The sequence below is a fragment of the Eufriesea mexicana genome, unplaced genomic scaffold (genome assembly GCF_001483705.2).
Source record: "Eufriesea mexicana isolate 0111107269 unplaced genomic scaffold, ASM148370v2 scaffold70, whole genome shotgun sequence".
In the NCBI taxonomy this organism is placed as follows: Eukaryota; Metazoa; Arthropoda; class Insecta; order Hymenoptera; family Apidae; genus Eufriesea; species Eufriesea mexicana.
Window position 1 is genome coordinate 605,888 of NW_016908238.1, and position 24,405 is coordinate 630,292.

At 33.4% G+C, this 24,405-nt stretch overlaps 1 protein-coding gene across 3 annotated transcripts in view; it reads left to right on the plus strand.

The window, feature by feature from the left end:
* Positions 1-24,405, plus strand: part of raskol (Ras GTPase-activating protein raskol) — a 469,413-nt gene that overhangs the window by 399,822 nt on the left and 45,186 nt on the right. For all 3 annotated transcript variants that reach the window (XM_017910186.1, XM_017910189.1, XM_017910187.1), the window contains one exon: positions 14,317-14,411. In XM_017910186.1, coding sequence (XP_017765675.1) covers positions 14,317-14,411 — 95 coding nt within the window. The remainder of the gene's footprint in view (positions 1-14,316; positions 14,412-24,405) is intronic.

Below are 24,405 nucleotides of genomic sequence, written 5' to 3' on the forward strand. Positions count from 1 at the left end.
AAGAGCTAAAAGGTCGCGGTGAGTCGTAGTTGCGCGAGCGGCCGCCAGGCGGCGCGCCGGCGCTTTGTTTATAAGCAGCGTTAGTTCGACTCGAGCGGCGCTGCGGTAGAGCACGGCTTTGTTTTGCTGCCTGTCGCGTCCCGATGTTGCGGTGAGTTTTCGTTTCGAAGCAGGACTTAGTAATTAAAATATAGAAAGTAGTTAATTTATTATCTTTTTAATTTATTATCTAATCGATCAGAAGCAGGTATTCTTGAAATTGAAATTAATATTGACTTTTAGCTAGATTAATTACAGAAATATAGGTTATGTATGACCTTCGTGATATAACTATCTGTGTATAATATATTTTGGAACGCATTACGAGTTAGTATTGCTAATTTCCAAATAAGTTTCTCAATTTCAAATATGGTCATTCTTTTTCTCCTTCCTTTTTTTATTTTTATTAGTTTGATGCTTTTGACTTTTTGACTTTTCAGAATTTTGTGGGATATGCAATAATATGTTTAATACTAATAATGACACGTTAATTAGGATTATACGACTACCCTAAAAATGTATTTTAAAGCTATTTTTGGTCCAACCTGATACTTTATTTATAAAATATGGGAAATTTTCTGGCTATTCTTAGAGTTCTTGAGAAATCGTACCACGTGAGGCATGACGGGATATAGGAAGATAGATTCTAATAAACGTTTAGGTTGATTATTTGTTATTTGGAATCTGAAGATAATTCTCTATATATAGAATTTTAAATGGATCCGCGTGATTATTTCAGGCTGAAAAGATTCTGTGCAGAATGACTGATAATTCCGACTGAGGTACACTGCCACGCTCTAATAGAGAATAGTTAATCGAGCGATTAGCTTAAGTACCAATATTCAGCTCAACAAGTATCACGAATCGCCTTCTATCATTTCATATAAACTACACGTCGCATATTACCAGGTCTGCTTCATCTATCCCTACCTGGATCATTAAACCAACATCGCCAGGCGGGATCCTAATCGTGCCCATTAGCGGCATTCCCAACCCCAATCCTCCATCAGCTCCGCCCAGTGCGCCAATATATCGCTTTCAAAACGAAAAACTCGCGAACGCGACTGTACGATCACAATACACCCCAACAACCCTTTTCAAGGCCTAACTAGCTACAAAAAAAGGTCGCTCATTTGAACAATCAAGACGTATCAATCGACGAGCCAGCAGCCGTTTCCATTTCGTCAAAAAATCTACGATTGTTCGTGGGCCATGCCCGCCCCGTTAATAGCACGGAATGACGACAATCGCACCCTTTCTGGGTCCATTATGTCACAGACCACGTTTTCAAACGGAAACACGATCGATCGAAACAGTGGTGTCGTTTGAATCCTACTGTGCAGACCTGGAAAAGATGTCTTTTGGCAGAAGCTAGGCCTTATGTGTAGTCTTATAGGCCCATTTTCTTTTAGATAGTCACTAGATTGATGTACAGGAATGTTTGGTTCTTTAGTTACGTCTATGGATTGAGAGTTACGTCTATGGATTAGATCATATAATATTGCATGATGAAGAGAATAAAGGGATCATTGGTATAGGCAGTGTGTAGACATAGAAAGAAATTTTTTAGCAGAAGCTAGGTCTGATGTGTAGTCTTATAGGCCTATTTTCTCTTAGATAGTCACTAGATTGAGGTACAGGAATTTTTGGTTCTTGGTTGGAGAGTCACGTCTATGGATTGGATCATATAATATTGCATGATGAAGAGAATACGACAAATGACAATATATTACTGAGAATAGACTTCTACACAATACTACAGCCATTGTGATGATATAGTCCATGCTCATATAAGTTCTATAGCGATTCTGGAATGGTGAATGGATAGAAAAGGGATCATTGGTATAGTAGACAGTGTGCAGATCTGGAAAGAGGTCTTTTGGCAGAAGCTAAGTCTTACGTGTAGTCTCATAGGCCTATTTTCTCTTAAATAGCCACTAGATTGAGGTACAGGAATTTTTGGTTCTTTAGTTACGTCTATGGATTGAGAGTCACGTTTATGGATTGGATCATTTAGTATTGCATGATGAAGAAAATAAAGGGATCATTGGTATAGACAGTGTGCAGACCTAGAAACAAGACTTTTGAAAGAAGCTAAGTCTTATGTGTAGTCTCATAGGCCTATTTTCTCTTAGGTAATCACTAGATTGAGGTACAGAAATTTTTGGTTCTTGGTTTATGAATTGGAGGATATAGTATTGCATGACAAAGAGAGTAAATGTGTCATCGGATCATTGGTATAAAGTTACCATGCAAGATTAGGTAGTTGGATATAGTAGCTGGTCTATCTACAGTGTGATAGGACCAGTTTCAGTCTCGAAGATTGGACACAGGGATTTTTGTTGTTAATTAAAAGTGTCGCATGTAAGTGTCAAGTCATATAGCAGTGCATAACAAAGAGAAGGAATTGTAATACAAAGCAGTGGCACAGACGTACTGTGCAGAGTTGAATAGAGGTCTCTTGAAAGAAGTCGGGTCTGAGAGATAATGGCGTAATAGATCTACCTTCTCTTAGGCACTTATTAAGTTCTTCATTATTAGCAGATAGCGTCACGAGTTAGATCATATGGTATCGCATGACAAAGAGAGCGAATGGATCGTTAGATCATTGGGTAAATAGTGGTACAAAGCATTGCAAATAGACGCATTGTGCAGACCTGGACAGAGGACTCTTGGTAGGGAATAGGGGTCTAATTGGTCCAGATATACTGCATCCATTTTCTGTTCTCTGAAACAGTCATTAAGATAGAGTGTATGAATTTTCATTGTTAGCAGAAAGTGTCACGTCTACGGATCTTAGGTAGGCACCAGTCCAAGACATCAGTGTAGGCATTCTGAGCAGAACTAAATAGAAAGGATTGACATAATAGCTCACCATTCATAAAGATGAGGCACATGGATTTTCATTATTGGCAAAGAGTGTCACATCTACAAATGTGAACAAAGACTACTACAAAGCATTGACATATATACAAACGATTTAGGAAGGACACAGGTCTAACTGGTCATAGACTAAGCCTACGTTCTCTTAAACAGACATAAAGTTAGGATAAATGAATTTTCATTATTGATCCAAAGTATCACACATACAAATTAGGTCATACGACATCGCTTATCCAAAATGGCGACCATAATACACCAAGACGAAGTAAAATATAACAGCAAAGAGGTATATCAGTTGGTACAGACACATATTTAGATCAGCAACCATAGGCATAAAATAAAATCCATTAATTATTCTACCACAGTGTCAACCTATATAACCAAAAGTCCAAAAATGAAGGATTCAGGGTGTATCAGATATAGAACCAAGCATGACCCATTCCTTTTTCCCCTCTGAGACTTTTTCCAGCTCTGTATAACAGTATATACAATAATGATGAACAACGATTGAGTACACAGAGAGTTTCGCGTGCCATAGATCATTAATAACAGAATGACTCGCGTCACGCGGTTCCATCGTTAACGAAAGACAGGGTACGGTTACGAAACGGTGCGGGGTGTGCTTCTGGCCCCGTTTCGTTTCAATTTCAATTGATCTCTCTGGCCGGTCGGGGACAGCTTTGTTGCGCCGCCTCCATGCGCTCTCGCGGCACAAAGGATGCGTTTTCGCGCTGCACGGGGCCCGTGCGCAGCTGCAGCGCCGCGCTCGTGCGCCGGCGGAGGGGAGAGAAGGGTCCGCGAGAGCCGAGGCCCCTTCTGTGCAGCGGCCAATTAGCCATTCGTGCACGGCTCGCGACGCGACACGCTATGCAGCACCGGCGAGGGCGGACTGTGCCCGATCCTCCCTATTCTCGGGCTACCCTTTTGCTCTTTCTGACGGGGTCGCTGTATGAGATGATTTCGGATTGTTATTTATTTATTTTGGTATTTTGGGAGTTTGGAATTTTAAAGCCTTTGGAGTTTGAAATTCAGAAGTCTTGGAAATTTGGAATTTCGAAGTCTTGAAAGTTTGGGGCTCTAGACTTCTGAAAGTTTGGAATTTTGGGGTCTTGGGAGTTTGGAATTCAGGAGTCTTGGAAATTTGGAATTTCGGAGTCTTGAAAGTTTGGGACTCTAGACTTCTGAAAGTTCGGAATTTTGGGGTCTTGAGGATTTGGAATTCAGGAGTTTTGGAAATTTGGAATTTCAGGATCTTAAAATTTTGGGACTCCAGACTTTTGAAAGTTTGGAATTTTGGGGTGTTGGGACTTTGGAATTCCGAGGTTTTGACAGTTAAAAATTTCAGTATTTAGGAACTTTGGAATTCCTAAATTTTGAAACTTTGAGCCTCTAGAATTCGGGAATTTTAACTTTCAAAATTTTGGAAATTTGGAATGTAGAACGTAGAAATTTTAGAACTTGGGAACTTCAAAACTTTGGAATATTTATATTTTCGAATTTGGAAATATGTAATCTTGGAATTTATGAGCTTTGGAACCTCGAAATTTCGGAATTTTGTAATCTTGAAATTTATAAACTTTGTAATTTAGAATGTAGGAATTTTAAAACCTTAGAATTTATGACTTTCAGAATCTCAAAATTTTTAACTTTTTAGATCTTGGAATTTTTTAATTTTAGGATTAGAAAATTTCAGAATACGATTAATGACTAAACTAAAATTTTAAAAAATTGTGAAATGGAGTATTTTCCTTGGAACAATTATCCACAGGATTATCCTTAGGATTATAGCTTGTAGTCCAGTTCCAAGCCTAACCCAACGTCCAACTGCCCTCCTGCAGCCGCAGGTTTGACCAGGAAACAGTCAGCCTGTTGTCTCCATTATTTTCTCAAGAAGTCGACTCCCTTTTGTGCGCTGTCTCTTTGTCGAACAGCATTGAATTCGTGTCACAGGTCGCCGACGAAGGAAGCGTCCATTCAATCGGTGACACGTGCGTCGTCTTTTTCCACTCTTATTTCTCGGTACGCGACCGGTCATGGGGGACCAGTTTCCTCTAGCAACCGGATTTCTCGAGACCCGATCGCCGCTGTTTTTTCACCAAAAGGTGTCACGCGATTTTCACAAAAAAGCAAACATGAAAAATAAGAACAAATCTACTTCTCATAAATTTAATTTATTATAACACTCTATATTTTAAATAACATATTAAAATAATATATTCAACATATCAAGGACTATGATAGTATATAAATAATATTTTAAAATAATTTTAAACAATATATATCGAATTATTAAATAATTTCAATTAACTTCTTAACCTCTTCAGGGATACTGACACATATGTGTCCATAATTTTTCTTAAAATTATGATTATTATAAGCGAAAAGAAAATTAGGATCAGTTGGTCAACTATACACCATAGAATCCCCCAATAATAAAAGATAAAACTTCGTCGAATATTACCCCTAATAAGGGTTTATTTATAATTATTGCTTTGGAATATTTGTAACGTTATCTTAAAAAATATTCGTCCCTGAAGGGGTTAAAATAATTTTATTTTTTAAAATAAATAGGATATTTAAATTTTTCGCAATATTTGTAACATTATCTTGAAAAATATTCGTCCTTGAAGAGGTAAAAATAATTTTATCTTTTTATATAAATGTGATATTTAAATTTTCTCGTTTTGATCATACTTGTAGACCCATGAAAACACCATGTCCATTATAATATATTCGATGTCTGCAAGTATTTCGGTTTAACCAGGGAAATATTTGTAACCTTACCTTAAAGAATATTCATCCCTGAAGAGGTTAAAATAATTTCATTTTTTGAAATAAACAGAATATTTAAATTTGTCACATTGAACACACCCATGTAAACCCATGAAAACACCACGTCTATTATGGTATATTCGATCACTGTAAGTATTTTGGTTTAACCAAGGGAACCTTTGTTATACAGTTCCTACATAATAAAACATAGACGTCATGAACTACGTGAAACCAGAGACACCACTTGTAATATTCTTCATCCACACAAACCTAGCTCCATCACATCTCACCAATCAATCAACCAACGCGAAAATTGTCAAAAATCAACAAAACTAGGTTAACATCCTAATTGCCACACCTACAGCCCTGTTCACTGATCATGTAAATTCTATAGCAATCCTAGTATGATCAATAACTGGATCAATTATCGATAGAGATATTAACAATTGACACTACAATGCTGAGTATAGCCTTCGAAAAATTACTATAGAAATTGTATTGATCTATTCACTGATCATCTGTATTCTATTGCAATTCTAGAATGATTAACAGATATATCAATTATCGATAGAGATATTAACAAGACAGAACTGTCTTACAGAGACGACTGTCTGAGCAGTCACCAAGAGGTAGCCCGGCGGAAGTTACGACGCGTGGTCAGTTTACAGGACGGTAAAATGGCGAAATTCGCGCGGCACCGTGGCCAGAGATTTTACGGTCGCGTTCCGCAATCAACGGGAAGCGAAGAAGCCGCGAAATACAAGATTATTAACGTCGCGATCGCTCGGCTCGCGCTGGCGATAAATTAGCTCCGGGCCTGCTTAACAAACAGCCACTAAGGGAGAACACGCGATAAAAGTCGGTGGACGGAGATTTAACGGATCGTAAAGCATCGAGATAGGCGTTAATTTCATCGAACGGGCTACGTCTTATTTTATATGCTGATACGCTGCACGGAGCAGCGAATTAAGTGCCGGTCTATGCGGGCGTTAGACCTCTTTCAACAAGAAATGACTCGGGAATAAAGATATCATTCGATACAGAATAAACGGATCAAGCTATGTCGAGAAATTAAATGTTTGTATCGATTGAAAAAGTTGGAAGTACATATGGTACTTACGGTTACATTAAAAATACTGGTCGTGATGGCGTTAGTGAGTTTAGTGGAATGTCCTAGACAACATGAAATGTCTTAAGAATAAGGATATTGTTTAATTCGGAATAATTGAATCAAATTATATCCGAATACTCCAATTCAATGGAAATATCGGTATTTACAATTGCATTAGAGATACGGGTCGTGGTGGCGCTAGTGAGTTCAGTGGAAAGTCCTAGATAACCAGAGATGAATATTACACGTTGCTGCTAAATATTCTTTTAACCAACAAATGCACGTTTGTAATAAATATTTCTGAATTATTTCCTAAGTTTATAATCTACATATTTCCCTCTCACACTTACGCCATTATCTTTTCGAATGCCTTAATTTAACACGAATTTATATTATTCACTAAAAATAACACGGGTAAATGTTCAAATACTTTCGTATATGAGTATATATATCGCATTTAACTTACCTAGAACGTCATATGATAATTAACGAAATGAAAAATCGGTATCGTGATTCTTTTTCCAATTTTTGGTATTCTCGAGTACGCTGTCAAACGACTATACTACGTTTTGAGAAAATCGGACACGAATCATCGAATGAATCATCGAAAATCGTTGTGTGAAAGAGCTTTTAGGAATCGTTGGGTGTTCGCGGTTACGACCGATATCGATAGCGTCGCTAGGGGTACGTTTTCGTGGACGCCTCTTTGGAGGATGCAAACGGGTTCCTAGGCAAGAGGAAAGAAGGGTTTATTAACGTCTTATTCGCGTGGGTAATTTGTTGATTATTTATGTGTTACGCGAGGCGTTTCAAGCGAAAAGAAATAAGTTTCACTTGTATAAATAGGATTTTAGTCACTGCTTGAGGTAGGGGTTCGAGGTGTTCCTTTTGGACTTGGTATTGATTAGTATGTTCTCTATATGGTTATTTCCTGCATGATGAGTGGGTCTTGTTGAGGTGTAAAGTGGTATAGGATATGGGATTTTCTTGTCGTTCGAGAGTTCCTGGATTTGATGGTAGGATGTTTATTAATATCTTATTTGCAGAGTTAATTCGGTGATTATTTATTATTTATGTGCATGATGTGCATTTATCGTGCATGATGCGAAGAAAAATGAGTTATAAATAAATAATAAGTAATTTCGTATTATTGGACGAAAATAAATTGTAAATAAATTATAAATAACTTCACATCTCGATCTTTGGGGGATGTACTTTTTAATGTTCGATATTAATTAGTATGAAAAGTGATTATGTCTTCGGTAATGTTTTCTTTTTATCTGACGAATGATTTATATACAGTGTGTTTTCGAAAAAAAGGAAATATAATAACATATTTAAGTATATTAATTTAATTAATTTTATTTAATTAATTACGAATATTATTATTTGAATTTTTGTTTCAAGTTACTGCTTTGTGAACGTGTATAGCCAAATTTTATTTTACATTTGTTTCATAAAATTAGCAATTTTCTCTAATTTGTTCTTATAATTGTAATTATAAATTATAATATTAAATTGTAATGAACGATTAACCTGACTTTTAATACTCCTCGAGTGAAAGTCGCCTAAAAAGCCAAGTTAATTACCAGTCACGGTATTTAAATCGTGAAGGACCATATCTAACAAATGAAGATAATTGAAGTGTCATTAAAATGTGATACAGAACGCAACAATTAAACATTTAGATTCTCAGTCTCTTTTTAACAAGAGTAATTAACAAATGATACATGTTATAAAGGATAATGTAATTTTGAAAGTTACATCTATAAAACATGCTGAAAAATACAAGAAATATGAAATGTAAATTTTTCTTACTATCTTCTTTCTTCTTTTTTCTCTTTTTTTATTTTTTTTTTTTTTCTTGAGGAAGAGAGTTCATCTTACGTGGCAAGGCCTATAATTTGTACGTTGTCAAGTGTCAGACTACACGTATGCATTATGCCAACCTAATGTACACGTATACCGGGTATTTTGACTCGACCACAGGCTGTCAATATTATGTTACGTATTTTGACAGCGACGAGGCGAGTGGATCTGATTTCCCCTCGTGTCGATAACCTTTTGTCTGAGATCCAGTTTCGTCACTCGATGCGTTGATTGGATGTCTCGCCAAAGCTGCCTTTTTTTACCCACCTCTCCTTTCAGCCAATTTACGGTGCAAAAAATATCACAAAGTCAAATTAATTTCAATTAAATTGAACTGGAGAACTCGAATAAATTAATTTTAGAATGTCTGCAATTGAATTAAATTAACAAAGGAGGAATTCTTGATTACTTTTGTTTATGAAATAAATAAATATATTTGGATATAATTTCAAAGGACTCTAATGGAGAGGAAAAAGGAGAAAGTTTCATAGTTTTCTTTGGTTAATAAAATATTTTATATAAATATTGTAAGTTTGCAATATTTTTTAGAAATGAAATCTTTAATTTTTTGATAGAATAGTGTACATACTGTAACATGATCACATGCAAGTGAAAAAATATTTAGAAGTATCAATAATTTTAATAACAAAAGATAAATAATTCATTAAATAGGTATTTAATAGACACAGGAATAATAATAAAATGGAAGCCACAGCAAATAATTTCTTAAATCTAAATTCAATAAAATAGCAGTAAGAAACAATTCAAACAAATTCAAGCAATTCAAAATTCGGTACTTTCAAGTATTCCTGATAAGTTACCCCCTCATACCCTTCTAAGAAACATTTCAAAATGGCGAATGGGTCACCACTAATTAATAAATTAACAAAATCGAATAATTCATTACACAAAAATATAATAAAAATAAAGAATTCATTATTAAATTTAAATTCAGAATCTTCTAATATCCCTGACGAGTTATCCCCTCATCCCCTTTCGAGAAAAAATTCCCCAATGGCGATTGGCTCACACCTAATTAATAAATTAACAAAATCAAATAATTTGTTACACCAAAATATAATAAAAACATAGAATTCGTTACTTAATTTAAGTTCAGAATTTTCGAGTATCCCTGACGAGTTATTTCTTCACACCCTTTGAGGAAATATTTCTCAGTAGTGAATGAACTCACCCCCAATTAATAGGTTATCAAAAATGAATAATTCGTTAAACCTAAATGTAATAAAATCAAAGAATTCGGTAATAAATTTAATTTTAAAATCTTCGAGTATCCCTGACGAGTTACCCCCTTACCCCTTTGGAGAAAAAATTCCTCAATGACGAGTGACCTCACCACTTTCGAGAAAAAATTCCCCAATAACGAACAAACTCACCCCTTTCGAGAAAACATTCCTCAATGTCGAGTGAACTCACCCCTTTCGAGAAAAAATTCTCCAATAACAAACGAACTCACCCCTTTCGAGAAAAAATTCCTCAATGTCGAGTGAACTCATCCCTTTCGAGAAAAAATTCCCTAATGACGATTGCACTCACCTCTTTCGAGAAAAAATTCCCCATTGACAATTGAACCCACCCCCGATTAATAAATTAACAAAATCGAATAATCCATTGCACAAAACTATACTAAAAACAAAGAACTCGTTAATAAATTTAAGTTCAGAATCTTCGAGTATCCCCCTGACGAGTTACCCCCTCGTCCCTTTCGAGAAAAAATTCTCCAATAGCAAACAAACTCACCCCTTTCGAGAAAAAATTCCCCAATGACGATTGCACTCACCCCCGATTAATAAATTAACAAAATCGAATAATCCATTACACAAAACTATAATAAAAACAAAGAACTCATTAATAAATTTAAGATCAGAATCTTCGAGTATCCCCCTGACGAGTTACCCCCTCGCCCCTTTCGAGAAAAAATTCCCCAATGACGATTGAACCCACCCCCGATTAATAAATTAACAAAATCGAATAATCCATTACACAAAACTATAATAAAAACAAAGAACTCCTTAATAAATGTAAGTTCAGAATCTTCGAGTATCCCCCTGACGAGTTACCCCCCTCACCCTCTTGGAGAAAAAATTCCCGAATGGCGAGTGAACTCACCCCCGGTTAACAGTTTAACGCGAAGCGACATGGACGCAGCGTTAAAGGGCCCCCTATCGGATCGTTAGCCGCAAGGAACACACGGGACCCGTTGTCCATGACGTGGACCCGAGGAAGAAAGGGGCCCCTAAGGTAACTGGAGACTCTTGTGCCGGGATGGAGAGTTTAAACCGCTGGCCGTAAACAGACGAGAGAGGTCCAGACCCCGTGGCCTCTCGCAGGGGCGTTAATTACAGGGCTGCTTTCGCCCCTTCTTCCTCGGCCAGTCGATTTCCGTTGACGGGGAACGGGGCAGGATGGAGGACGCGTACCTCCAAGCACCGTTCGAGTTCCCGTCGAGTGGTTAGCTCGGATTAAATGGAAGGAACTCATGCCAAGGTATACAAGGCGACTCTACCGAGAGACTTTTAAATTAATCGAGCAATTGCAGCTCGGTTTGAAACGTTTAATCCTTGACACTTATTGTTCGAACGGTTTCGGGCTTGAACGCTTGCACGAGCGAGTTTAATGAGGGATTCGTCAAGATCACGAGTGAGTTTGGGCCAATTGGATGTTGATTCGAGGGTAGTGTTCGTGTACGTGAGACTTTGGCACAAGTTTCATCTCGACCCAGGGATGGATTTATTGGGGATGGAGAAGAATTGGTTGGGGGGGGGGGGAAAGATTTTTAACGGAACGGGACGCAATTTAAGAGAGGAATTGAGTTTTTTGGTTTGGTTTTTGGAGTTGGAGGTTGGTAGGGGGTTAAATGGAATGTTAATGTAATTCGCTTCGAGGGGGGAATTAATCTTTGTAGCATGAATTTATAGTTTGAGGATTGAAAAGAATTATTTTTCTATTTAAACTAATTTATTTCAGAAATTGATTTTCTTTTTTGTCTTGGTGAATTGAACGTTGATGGAGATTTAATATATTTTGAAATTATATGTCAAACCACAGTTTCGTTGAAAATAATTATTTTGTTTATTTTATTATTGATGGTCATTTAAATGAATTATTTTTTTATTTCAAATATTGATATTTTTTTGTATTGGAGAATTAAGTATTGATACAGGACAACCATATTTTTTAATTATCAATCTATCATATCAACTATAGTTTTATTAAAAATTGTTATTTTTCTTATTTTATTATTCTTGGTCATTTGAGCATAGACCAAAGTTTCATTGACCATATTTATTTAACAAATTAAATTCATTCTATATTATTATATATTATTTGATTCATTTAATTAATTAAAGAAGTATAATTTCATAAAATATCTATCATAAATTTATTTTTAATTTATTCGAAGTTAAATAAATTAAATTCATTCTATACTGTTCATGTTGTTATTTAAATTATTTAATTAATTAAAGAAGTATAATTTCATAAAATATCTATCATACATATACTTTTAATTTAATCGAAGTTAAATAAATTAAATTCATTCTATATTGTTATATATTATTTAATTTGTTTCATTAATTAAAGAAACATAATTTCATAAAATGTCTATCATAAATATATTTTTAATTTATTCTAAGTAAAACAAATTAAATTCATTTTATATTATATATTATTTAATTTATTTAATTAATTAAAGAAGTGTAATTTCATAAAGTATCTATCATATATATATATTTTTAATTTATTCTAAGTTAAATCAATTAAATTCATTTTATATTGTTATATATTATTTAATTTATTTAATTGATTAAATAAACATAATTTCATAAAATTTCATAATACTGTCATAAGTATATTTTTAATTTATTCCAAGTTATTATTGCAAATATATTTTTCATTTATTCCATGTTATTATTATGGATATATTTTTAATTTGTTCCAATTTATTATTATAATAGATACATGGGTTTAATTGCAAATTAATTTGTACTATAATATAATATTACTGTACTCGGATCGTGTCTAACCAAACAAAGATCAAAAAATAGAATCCACCCTGCCAGTAACAACAGGTATCACACTGCGAGTACCCGTGGTAACAATCGATTCCACTGTTCACGAATTCCTAGTGAGAACGGGCTACCTGCGCGTGCACCCTGATCATTGTGAGCGTTTCCATCGCGTTTTCGATGGAACGCCGCCATTATAGGGGGCTCCTGAATGGCCCCGCGACCGCACAATGGCCCGTTGTCGTTCTTGAAATTACGAGGTTCCAGCATTGCTCCAACTATGCCGGTGACCGAGTTCGAGGTATGCGAACGACCGGCCTGCTTCGAAACGGAAGTCCCTCTTTTAATCGCGCCCACGAATCTCCGCATTCCCTTTCCTCTTCCTCAATGGCGCCGTTTCGGGGCCTGTCCAGCGGCTTCCGGATACGGGGATCGTTTACAGGTGCGTTAATGGCCCGCCAGATGAGATGAGATGAGATGAGATGAGATGAGATGAGATCGTGAATGGGTTATGGGTTATGGTTTATGGGTTTCTTGTACTTTCTTACTTTTCTTTTTTCTTCCGTTTATGTGTGTATGTGTGTGTGTTAGTGTACTAACAGTGTGTCGAGTATAGTTATAGTTATAGTTGATAGGTTGATTACGTGAAAATAAATATGTAATAGGTTGAAGCAATTTTGCTAACTAATAATAATGAAAAAATTAATAACAATTAATCATTAATAATCAATTACACGAATTTAATATTTTTGTTGGAATGTTATTAATAATTTAAATACTTGGGAAAAATGTAAATTCATTTTCATCTAATATTCTGCCACTCTCTTTTGCGAAAAAATTTAGATATTAACATTAATCGTTGTTTACTTAATAATATTTTACATAATTAAAGTTATAATATGTCATATAAATATTAAATAAAATAGTCAAAATTCTTATTATTTTTTAATATCAAAGGAAATATGATATGGGTGATATTAATAATGTAATATATTATCAGTAGTATAGTATAATATTATATTAATATCGTCATATTTTATTTCCATTTCCAAAATTCCAAAAATTCCAAAAATTCGTACACCAAAAACGGAAAGAGAAAAAATCAAGCAAAATTATTTCGAGTATCTATTAAATACTAATTATAATATAATATTATATTAATATTGTCATATTTTATTTCCATTTCCAAAATTTCCAAAATTCCAAAAATTCCAAAAATTCCAAAAATTCGTACACCAAAAACGGAAAGAAGAAAAATCAAGGAAAATTATTTCGAGTATCTATTAAATACTAATTATGATATAATATTATATTAGTAATATCGTCATTTTTTATTTCCATTTCGAAAATTCCAAAAATTCGAAAAATTCGTACACCAAAAACGGAAATAGGAAAAATCGAGCGAAATCGTTAATTCAAACGTGACCTAACCTCGTCAAAAGGAAGCTCGATTATTCGCCGGATGGATTTTCGATGCTGGCACCCTCTGGTGGCTGCGAATTTTCATTCTCGAATACGAAACGAGATACAATAATTACCACGACCGTTTTCTTCGTTCGCACCGGAAACGGCCGAATTACACCGTCGCTGAATGCAAATGTTCTTTGTATGTTTCAGACACGTCCTACGAGAAGGCCTGTCGAAGGGGTAGCGCTCCGGCCACCCCTGTCCTCGGAGCACGACCCTTGGACGTCACCCCCAACAGAATCGTCGTAAGTAGCCGTCACTGCCTACCATTTAGGTCCCCGTAATTTCGAATCACTGTAATTTTCCATCTTTCATAATGCGACGTCCACACCTACCTACCCTTTGTTACGTTCGAAGGGTGACTTCACAATGGCAACCATTTTTTCCTCTTTTTTTTTTTCTTTGTTTTTTTTAGCAGATTTAATTGCAGTTATTTCAGTGACGATTTGTCATAGTGAGTTTAGGGTTACGGGATTTTTTAAGGGTTCTCTTCTGCGTTTTATTTGCATCTGATGTTGATTGGGGTTGAAGAGTATTAGAGATAAATATAATATCACTTCCTCTTTTCCTTTTTTAAATTTAATTTATCAAAGATTTGGGATTTCTTTTTGGAAGAATCTCTTTTGTGATTAATTTGGAATAACATTAATCGAAATGGAAAAATAGATAATTTTGTTTATTATAACTTAAATAATATAACACTGTAAGAGGATTTAATTAGTATCATTTTAATCAAGATCTATCACAATATTATATAAGAAGTTTGTGATTCCATTTTGTCGAAGAAAATTCCAAATTTAAATTAAAATTAATTATGGATGTATTTTAAACAATTTAAAATTTAATTAAAAAATTAAAGTTCGACGTATTTTACCCAACAACGATCGTTATTAAATTATTTAACAATAAACGTAGCAGTATTTGCAGAATATATATAGTGATATATTGAATAACAATGCGAATAGATACAATCAGTCCCTTTATGGACCGAATATATATTTTTCTTCACTACAAGAATTTTATGTAACATAAAATCAACAAATATCAACCAATAAATTCAGCAGTTTTGACAATTTTATTCTAACGAATTCATATTGAAAGTTTGAATTAACAACGTTTGCACTACTGTGCCAAGATAATGTGCAATAGATAGACAAGATAATTTTCCACGCCATCTTGTGGAAAATAGGTCATAGGGGGGCATAGAGGACCTAGCCAATCACGATCGAATAACCGGTAAATGAAAAAGAATTAGAATTTTGAAAAATCGACCCACGGGAGGTATTGCAAAAATAATTATAAATATATCGAAAGAAAAATCGCGAACTATAGTGATCAAGGCGATAACGTTGAATGCAGTATTTAATAAAATATCCATACATTACCAATGTAACTCGAAAGTTACAGGGGCCCATAGAGGGTTGACAAGAAAAATAAATTTTAAAAATAAATTGCAACTACCCTAATTCGCACAATTATTTTAATTATTCTCCCAACAAAAGAATTTGATTTATCTCACTCATCCACCCTCCATGAAAGAAATAAAAAGTGAAATAGACATTGGAAATTAGCCTTTGCTTTTGCACATAACAGGAGAACTATTTAGCCCGGTAACAATTTCATTTATTCGCGCGATGAATCGCGTGGAATTCTCGCGAGGGCCCGTAAAAAGGGCGTTAATTGGCGAAATATCTCGGAGTAATTATTTTATCGAGTCGAGCCGGGCCGAGCTCGCAATTAACGCTAAACGCTGAAGAAGGTCCTCTGCTATCTCGTCGCGGATCCTTATCTCGAGGAATACTTTCAGCGAATCTGTCAGCGATGCGCCATGGTGCATTAGACTCGCAGATTAGATCTGAGTCAGGGTTTGGAGCTGTGCTGAAGGGGTGTTCTTCCCGTGAAAGCAGTTTTTGATCTTCGAGGGGATGATTCCGGGCACGGAGGGCCTTTCGATTATCGAATTTGCCCGAGGAACGAATCTTCTGTCGGCTTCTAATTGGAATTTTAATTCAGTGGATTGACGATTTTTCTTTTTATTTACTTTTGTTCATTTAACTGCAAAATAATTATTACTTTGGTAATTAATTATTTGGCTTAATTTAATTTCTAAAATTAATTAGTAATTTTTTCTATTTTCTATTATATTACTCTCTAGTTTCAGGCAATGTTTCTTTTTATTTATTTAACCCTTTGCAGTATGGTTGGAATTTTATTTTGGTGGATTGGCAATTCTTCTTTTTATTTATTTTCATTTTTCTTCTTTTTATTTATATTCATTTAACTGTAAAATAATTATTACTTTGGTAATTAATTATTTGGATTAATTTAATTTCCAAGATTAATTAGTAATTTTTACTGTTTTCTATTATATTACTCTCTAGTTTCAGGCAATGTTTCTTTTTATTTATTTAACCCTTTGCAGTATGGTTGGAATTTTATTTTGGTGGATTGGCAATTCTTCCTTTTATTTATTTTTATTCATTTAACTGCAAAATAATAATTTATTTGGTAATTAACTATTTGGCTTAATTTAATTTCTAAGATTAATTACTAATTTTTTCTATTTTCTGTTACTCTCTAGTTTCAGGCAATGTTTCTTTTTATTTATTTAACCCTTTGCAGTATGGTTGGAATTTTATTTTGGTGGATTGGCAATTCTTCTTTTTATTTATTTTCATTTTTCTTCTTTTTATTTATATTCATTTAACTGTAAAATAATTATTACTTTGGTAATTAATTATTTGGCTTAATTTAATTTCCAAAATTAATTAGTAATTTTTACTATTTTCTATTATATTACTCTCTAGTTCCAGGCAATATTTCTTTTTATTTATTTAACCCTTTGCAGTATAATAAAATCTCACGATTGTAAGCTATACTAATTAATCACCAAGCTGTAATTGTTGTACACGTTTTAATATACACAAAACTTGAAGAATTTCTAAAAGAATGTTTATCCGATTTTTCATGGTGAATGAAATAAATATACAAAGGTTAAAAAATTTCAAAATTTTCTTTATCAATCATATTAATTAATTTTCAACAAAACTCTTACCATATACTCTTCCATTCCACTATTTATGTAAACATTCGTTTTTAAACATTAAAAATTCCTTTTCCTAATAATATATTTCCAAAATAATTTATTATCTCTTATTACTTCTATTCAGGATTGTTTATCATTTAAGAAATATTTCTAATATTCCCTAACCCCAACATTCTCATAAGAACACATTTCCTAGATTCTTCTCACGTATTTCCAAAGATCTCGAAAATTCACGGGAGATGAATCCATCGCGGACGATTCCATTGTTGCTAGCTTTCATTCACCGTTTCCGGTTAAGATGGCGGCCGGCAGCAACTGCTAGTTACTCGTTGTGCTCCCCTCGGCGAGCATTTCGTTTTCGAGGCACGAGAAACGGGACTCGAGTTTTCCGATCACGTATCTTCGATCTTTCCAATCTTTCGGCGCATTCAGTCGTTCAGTTCGAGTACCCTGCACCTTTCCTTTTATTCTTACAAACAAGCTGCCACGAACGTTACGTTCATTGTGTCCCTCTCGCCTTCCACGAACTCCTTGCTGTTCGATTACGCAGCGTTGGTTGCCACTTTGTAAGAATTCTCGAATCACGTCCATTCGATTGCAGCAATTCTATAATTAGAATCGACGTGATCAGTTTCCATCATTGGACTTCGATTTCGAACGTTGGCATTTATTTTCCCTATAATTTTCCCTTTTCTCTGACAGAAAAATGGAATTTACTTGAGAAACTCCAAAAATTTTATTCTTTTTCAAATTTTGTTTATATTTTTAGTTATATACCTGAGATTTGCATTTATTATCTATAGTGTAGATACAGGTATAGGTATGTACATAGAATTCGGAGCCTTTTGTGTATCAGAGAAAGCAAGATTTCTCGTTTTCGTTTGGAAATTAAGAAATTAAGGAATTAATTTAAAAATTAGTTTAATAGGAATTAGAATAAAGAAATTGACAAAGAAATAATAGTAAAATATAATAGTAATATAATAAATGAATAAAATGAGATGTAAAATAAGGAAAATAAATGTTTGGAAATACTAATTGATGGCAATATGAATAAAACAAAATTTCAAGAATATCCCCAAATATATAAATTCTAAGCCACATTTGTCTCTAAAAGAATAAATAAAACATATAAATACATTCAAAACTTAAAAATTAATGGATTTGAAATGAGATGTACAAATACAGATGAAAAACAACTATATAAAACGAATTTCAGTAAATACAGAGTCATGACAACTGTATAAAACATAATTTCAAAAATATCCCTAAATACATAAATTCTAAGCCACACGTGTCTTTAAAAGAATAAATAGAACATATGGATACATTCAAAATTTAAAAATGGACACAGCAATTAATAAATTTGGAATGAGTAAGAATCTATATGAAAAACAACTAAATAAAACAAATTTCAGAAAATACTGGTTCATGACAATTGAATAAAATAAAATTTCAAAACTGTCCTCAAAAACACATAAATTCTGAGTTACACGTGTCTCTAAACCAACAAATGTAACATAAATGTGAATATAAATGAATACTAAGATTTTCCACGTTTCATAACAATTGACAAATTAATATATTTAGATAATATTATTTAAATATCGACAACAATTCTAGATAAACTATTTTTAAACACAAAAATTGACTCTAGCTTGAAAATTCTTCTCTCTCTCTCTCTCTCTTATTATCATAAAACCAATACTCGCAGGGAGAAATATTGGAAAAATTGAATATTTTTTAGCCAATTTTGTAACTATTATAAATTCAACAGTGTATAATACAGTTTTCCTGCTTTTAAATGTTTAGTTTCGATCCACCGCCATTTTGTAGGAAATAAAATGCGTTCGCAAAAATTTCCTATTTTTGAAATATAGCGTGGGTTAATATTCGTGGAAAATGCAAGGTAAATATTATTTATTCAACCCCGTAAATATTATGAACTGTGCATCATGCATTTTACTCACTCCTTTTCGCCATTTTTAATCCCGATTCTCCGCCATTTTGTTAGAAGTATCGAATATTTTCGTTATATATTTTAAAAATTGGTCGTTTTTGGAATATCGTATTTTGTATAAATTTTTTTAAACGGTAAATTGGAGGTGACAATGAAATATTAATACATTGAAAATAGGAATCCAAAAAGAAAAAAAAAAAGAAATTGAAAATCAATTAAATAAAAGAAAAATCAATTTTGACCTGCATAAAAGTGCATATTACATAGTGAAGAAATTTCCATCTCCTATGAGTCGTAGGTCACTAGCACAAAAGACAGTGGAAGCCTTGGTTCGCGATTTCCCCTTTCATACGTGTATTTTCCCTCTGACCTTTATCATTCCCCTTAATCGCTGCCGCCATTCATCGGCGCGGAAAAATGCCTAAAATTACCCGAGAGCACTTAACGCGTCGAAGTCCCACACGAGACCACGACATTTCCCATGCAGAGGTCTGGCACACGTACACACACGTCGCGGCAGCGAAATTGCATCGATCGCGTCGCCTTCCATCGACATGGTAACATTTAATCGTGCCACACGTCGCCGCAATTTCGTCCCTCGTTTCTCCTTTCGTGGACGAAACGGGGGCCCCGGCTCTTTCTACCCGTCACCTTTGCCCTTCGTTTCAATTTCGTTGCGTAAACCGAGACGTTGCCTGTGCCTAGAAGCGGATGCAAAGGCGAGCGACTGCGACGCGGGTAATATCGATCCGCCGCCGTCTTGGCGCTGCGGTCGCAGGTGTTCTCAAATCTCACGCGCCGGCTCGTTCTCCCGGACCGCCGCGGGTCCCAGATGGCGCTGCCGATTTACTGACTGCGGCACCGCGTGCTGCCGTCGCAACTGCGAAGCAATATGCGACGGAACGTGTAACGTTACAGCACAGTAAACGCTGGCTTGTTTTGCCATTGGGCTTTGGGGGTATTAACCCTTTGTGCTCGGCGATTCTATCATTCGGAATAAGTCAAAGATTTTCAAGTGATAGGAATTTGTAGGAATTTTCAGTGTTCCTCGAGTGACTTCAAAGAGGTATATCTCGGGGAAGAAAAATCGTATGATTGTAAATTAAATTTGATTTTACGAGGAAAGGATAGTGCTATTCGAAGAGTGTGATGAAAAGTTACTGTCTGGAATATTTTTGTATGAATGGTATAAATTGGTAGTTATTTATTTATTTCATAAACTTAAGTTGATGATGCCTTTTCGTTTTAATGCTAAATATTAGAATTAAAAAGGAATTAGATAAACGTATCGAAAAATTATTAAAAATTTCGAAGACCATTATACAATTTATATCCGTATACTATTAAAATACGTCTCTATTAATATTTATAAATTGTACGACAAATTAAATTAAAAATTAAATCCTTGTATGTACTTTCTTATTTATTTATATCTATTCTGTTCTAGGTTTATTTATATTATACTAACTATTTATATTATACTAGATAGTTGTTCTTTTATTTGTAAATAAGCTGACCCAGTCGAAATTTGGTGACGTCAACTAGGACACAAATTGAAATGAGTGAAATCTTGAGATTCGAACAGGTATGTAGGTCGACTAGCATATGTGTTCTGGAATGTATAGTAAATCAAAAAATAAAAAAAATTTGCAACGAATTTGAACCAAAGGATTATTTAAAAGATTATTAATCAAAAGATGAAGATAAAAATTAAAATTATAATAAAATAATCAAAAACTAATTTTCCTTTTTTAAATTACAAATTTAGTTACAAATTTGTAATAATTTTTGTAATATATTTCCAATTTGTTTGTAATTTTTAAAATTATCTGTTCTGTTGCGTGTATAATGATATTAATTTTGGACAAGTTGGATAGGTTAGAATTTAGATTTAGAAATTGGTGATTTTGGTAGGTAGGTTTGTAAACAGACCACCGAGTATGTTTCGATTTCGCTAGCGTATCACGTTGATCGATAAAAGTAACCAGGTAGACTTACGAGTTTCTTCAGCAGTTCCTGTTTTCCGTTGTGAATCACGAATGTTGCCTTGCAACGTAATTCATAGTCCTCTTCATTTCAACATAGTTCGTAATACCTAACTCCAAAATAATTTCGCTCTTCCACGATCCAAAATTCTAAAAAATAAAAACCAAAAATATATCGTTATTAAACATTTATTTAATTATTTAAAAAATATTTATTAAACTTTATTTTAAGTATGCGAAAATATTTCTGCGAAAGTGAATAAATAAATAAATAAATATTGTTAAATTTATTATCACATTAGAAAAATATAATTTAATCTTCTAAATTACGAAGTAATTGTTTTATTTTTTCCTTTTTGATGAATCAAATTATAAATTAATTTACAATCAAATTATTTAAATTGGCAGAAGCTATTTACGAATTCGAAGAAATCTAAAATAATCATTGCTTTAGTAACCATTCAATTGAATTTAATTTCCGAAACTAATTACTAATTCTTTCTATTTTCTCCTGCTCTCTAGTTTATCTTCTTAGTCAAACAATTTATCTATGAAAGGGATAATTAAATTTAAAGTAAATTGCCTTAAATTTAAAATAGTGCAACAACGCGCGAAATATCGAAGTGAAATAATTACACGCGTTAATTTATGTACGATTTCTTATTTACTATTTTTAAAAATTGCATCTATTAGGACGATTTCTTATTTATTATTTTAAAAAATTTCATCTGTTAGGACAATCTTTTATTTATTATTTAAAAAATGTTCATCTATTAGTACTATTTATTTACTACTTTAAAATATTTCATCTATTAGGACGATTTCTTATTTATTATTTTAAAAAATTTCATATATTAGAACAATCTTTTATTTATTATTTCAAAGAATTTAATGTATTAGTATAATTTCTTATTTATTGTTTAAAAAATTTTCATCTATTAGTACTATTTATTTACTACTTTAAAATTTTTATCTATTAGTACTGTTTATTTACTACTTTAAAACATTCCTTCTAAAATTTTTCATAGCAATCGTCATAGCTATTTTTCCATAACGAGAACAAATTTGTCGATTGCAAATTACAATTGAAAACGTATTCCACGTATTTCATTACAATTTTCACGTTCGAAGTCGTTTCGAATAGCCCTGGAATTTTCGAATGTTCGAAAATTCGCCACCGCGTCGATGTAAATGCGCCAAAAGGACAGGCGAATAATAAAGATGCGATCTTGGAGCGTAAAGCAGAGTGGAAACGCGTATCCGAGGAGTGCAATATATTTTCGATTTAATTACTCGGTGTTTACGAGTTATTAACAGGCAGAAAAGTAGAAATAAGGAGAAAAAGACAGAGCGAGGCGGTCGTTGTGGGGGGCGGAGACGGGGGGGGATTTTTAATTACGACCCTGTGGCTGGATGGTAATAAAATCGGAAAGAAAGGAAACGTTTTCGTGGCAGTTTTACGAGCGTGTAGCACTTTGGTGGACAAGCTATCGACGATCGAAGCGATTAAGAAATTATAGTCGATAAAGACGAAATATACGCGAGAACCTTCGACCATTTTTTTCTCTCATTTCTTTATCTTTTTTTTTATTAGAAAATATTACACGCGAGACTGTATAGGATTTTATGTGGGATACGCCGGGAAATTATGTGGAAAAATCACGTATGGAATGGAATGTGGTAACGCGCGAGTGTATGAATAATCATCGACCTGGCGAGGAATTATGTGAGGTATACGTGTTAGATTTTTCAAACAGAGATGTACGTGATGGTTTTAAATCATTTAAAATGGGAATTCTTATGCGTATCTTTCTTGGCTTTTAAATGTAACGAGATTGAGAACGCGTTTTACTGAATGTAATCGAGTAGTGGGGACATTTTTGAATGATTAGTTTTTAATTCTCTGTCATCCTATAGTAGAAATTTTGAGATCTCGTTTGAAGAGTGAATGGATTGTCAAACTTTGGCAAACCTTGACATACTTTGACGAATCGTAATCTTGGACAGATCTCGACATACTTTAACAAACTTCCATAAGCTTTGACAAAACCACGATGAATCTAGGTAAATTTTGATGTATTTTTATATATCCTGGAAAATCTTAATTATTTGTAAAGAATATATAAAATTAATCTTCGACAAATCTCGACATACCTTGACAAACTTCTATGAACTTTGACAAACCTCGATGAATCTAGGCAAATTTTGACATATCTTAATATGCTCTAGTAAATCTTAATTATCCAAAAGGAATAAATAAAATTAATCTTAGACAAACCTCGACATACCTTAACAAACTTCCATAAACTCTGACAAACCTTGATGAATCTAGGCAAATTTTGATATATTTTAATATATCCTGGCAAATCTTAATTATTTTAGAAGAATAAAGTTAATCTTGGACAGATCTCGACAAACCTTGGCAAACTTCCATAAGCTTTATCAAACCTGGATAAATTTTGATGAATTTTGACATATTTTAATATATCCTGGCATATCTTAATTATTTTAAAAGAATAAATAAAATTAATCTTCCACAAATCTTGACATACCTTGACAAACTTCCATGAACTTTGACAAACCTAGATGAATCTAGGCAAATTTTGATATATTTTAATATATCCTGGCAAATCTTAATTATTTTAGAAGAATAAAGTTAATCTTGGACAGATCTCGACAAACCTTGGCAAACTTCCATAAGCTTTATCAAACCTGGATAAATTTTGATGAATTTTGACATATTTTAATATATCCTGGCATATCTTAATTATTTTAAAAGAATAAATAAAATTAATCTTCCACAAATCTTGATATACCTTGACAAACTTCCATAAACTTTGACAAACCTCATTGAATCTAGGCAAATTTTGATGTATTTTAATATATCCTGGCAAATCTTAATTATTTTAAAAAAATGAATAAAATTAATCTTCGACAAATATCGATATACCTTGACAAACTTCCATACACTCTGACAAACCTTAATGAATCTTGGCAAATTTTGACAGATCTTAATATACTCTAGAAAATCTTAATTACCCCAAAGAAGTAAATAAAATTAATCTTGGACAGATCTCGACAGACCTTGACAAACTTCCATAAACTTTGACAAACCTCAATGATTCTAGGCAAATTTTGATATATTTTAATATATCCTGGCCAATCTTAATTATTTGTAAAGAATATATAAAATTAATCTTCGACGAATCTCGATATACCTTGACAAACTTCCATAAACTGTTACAAAC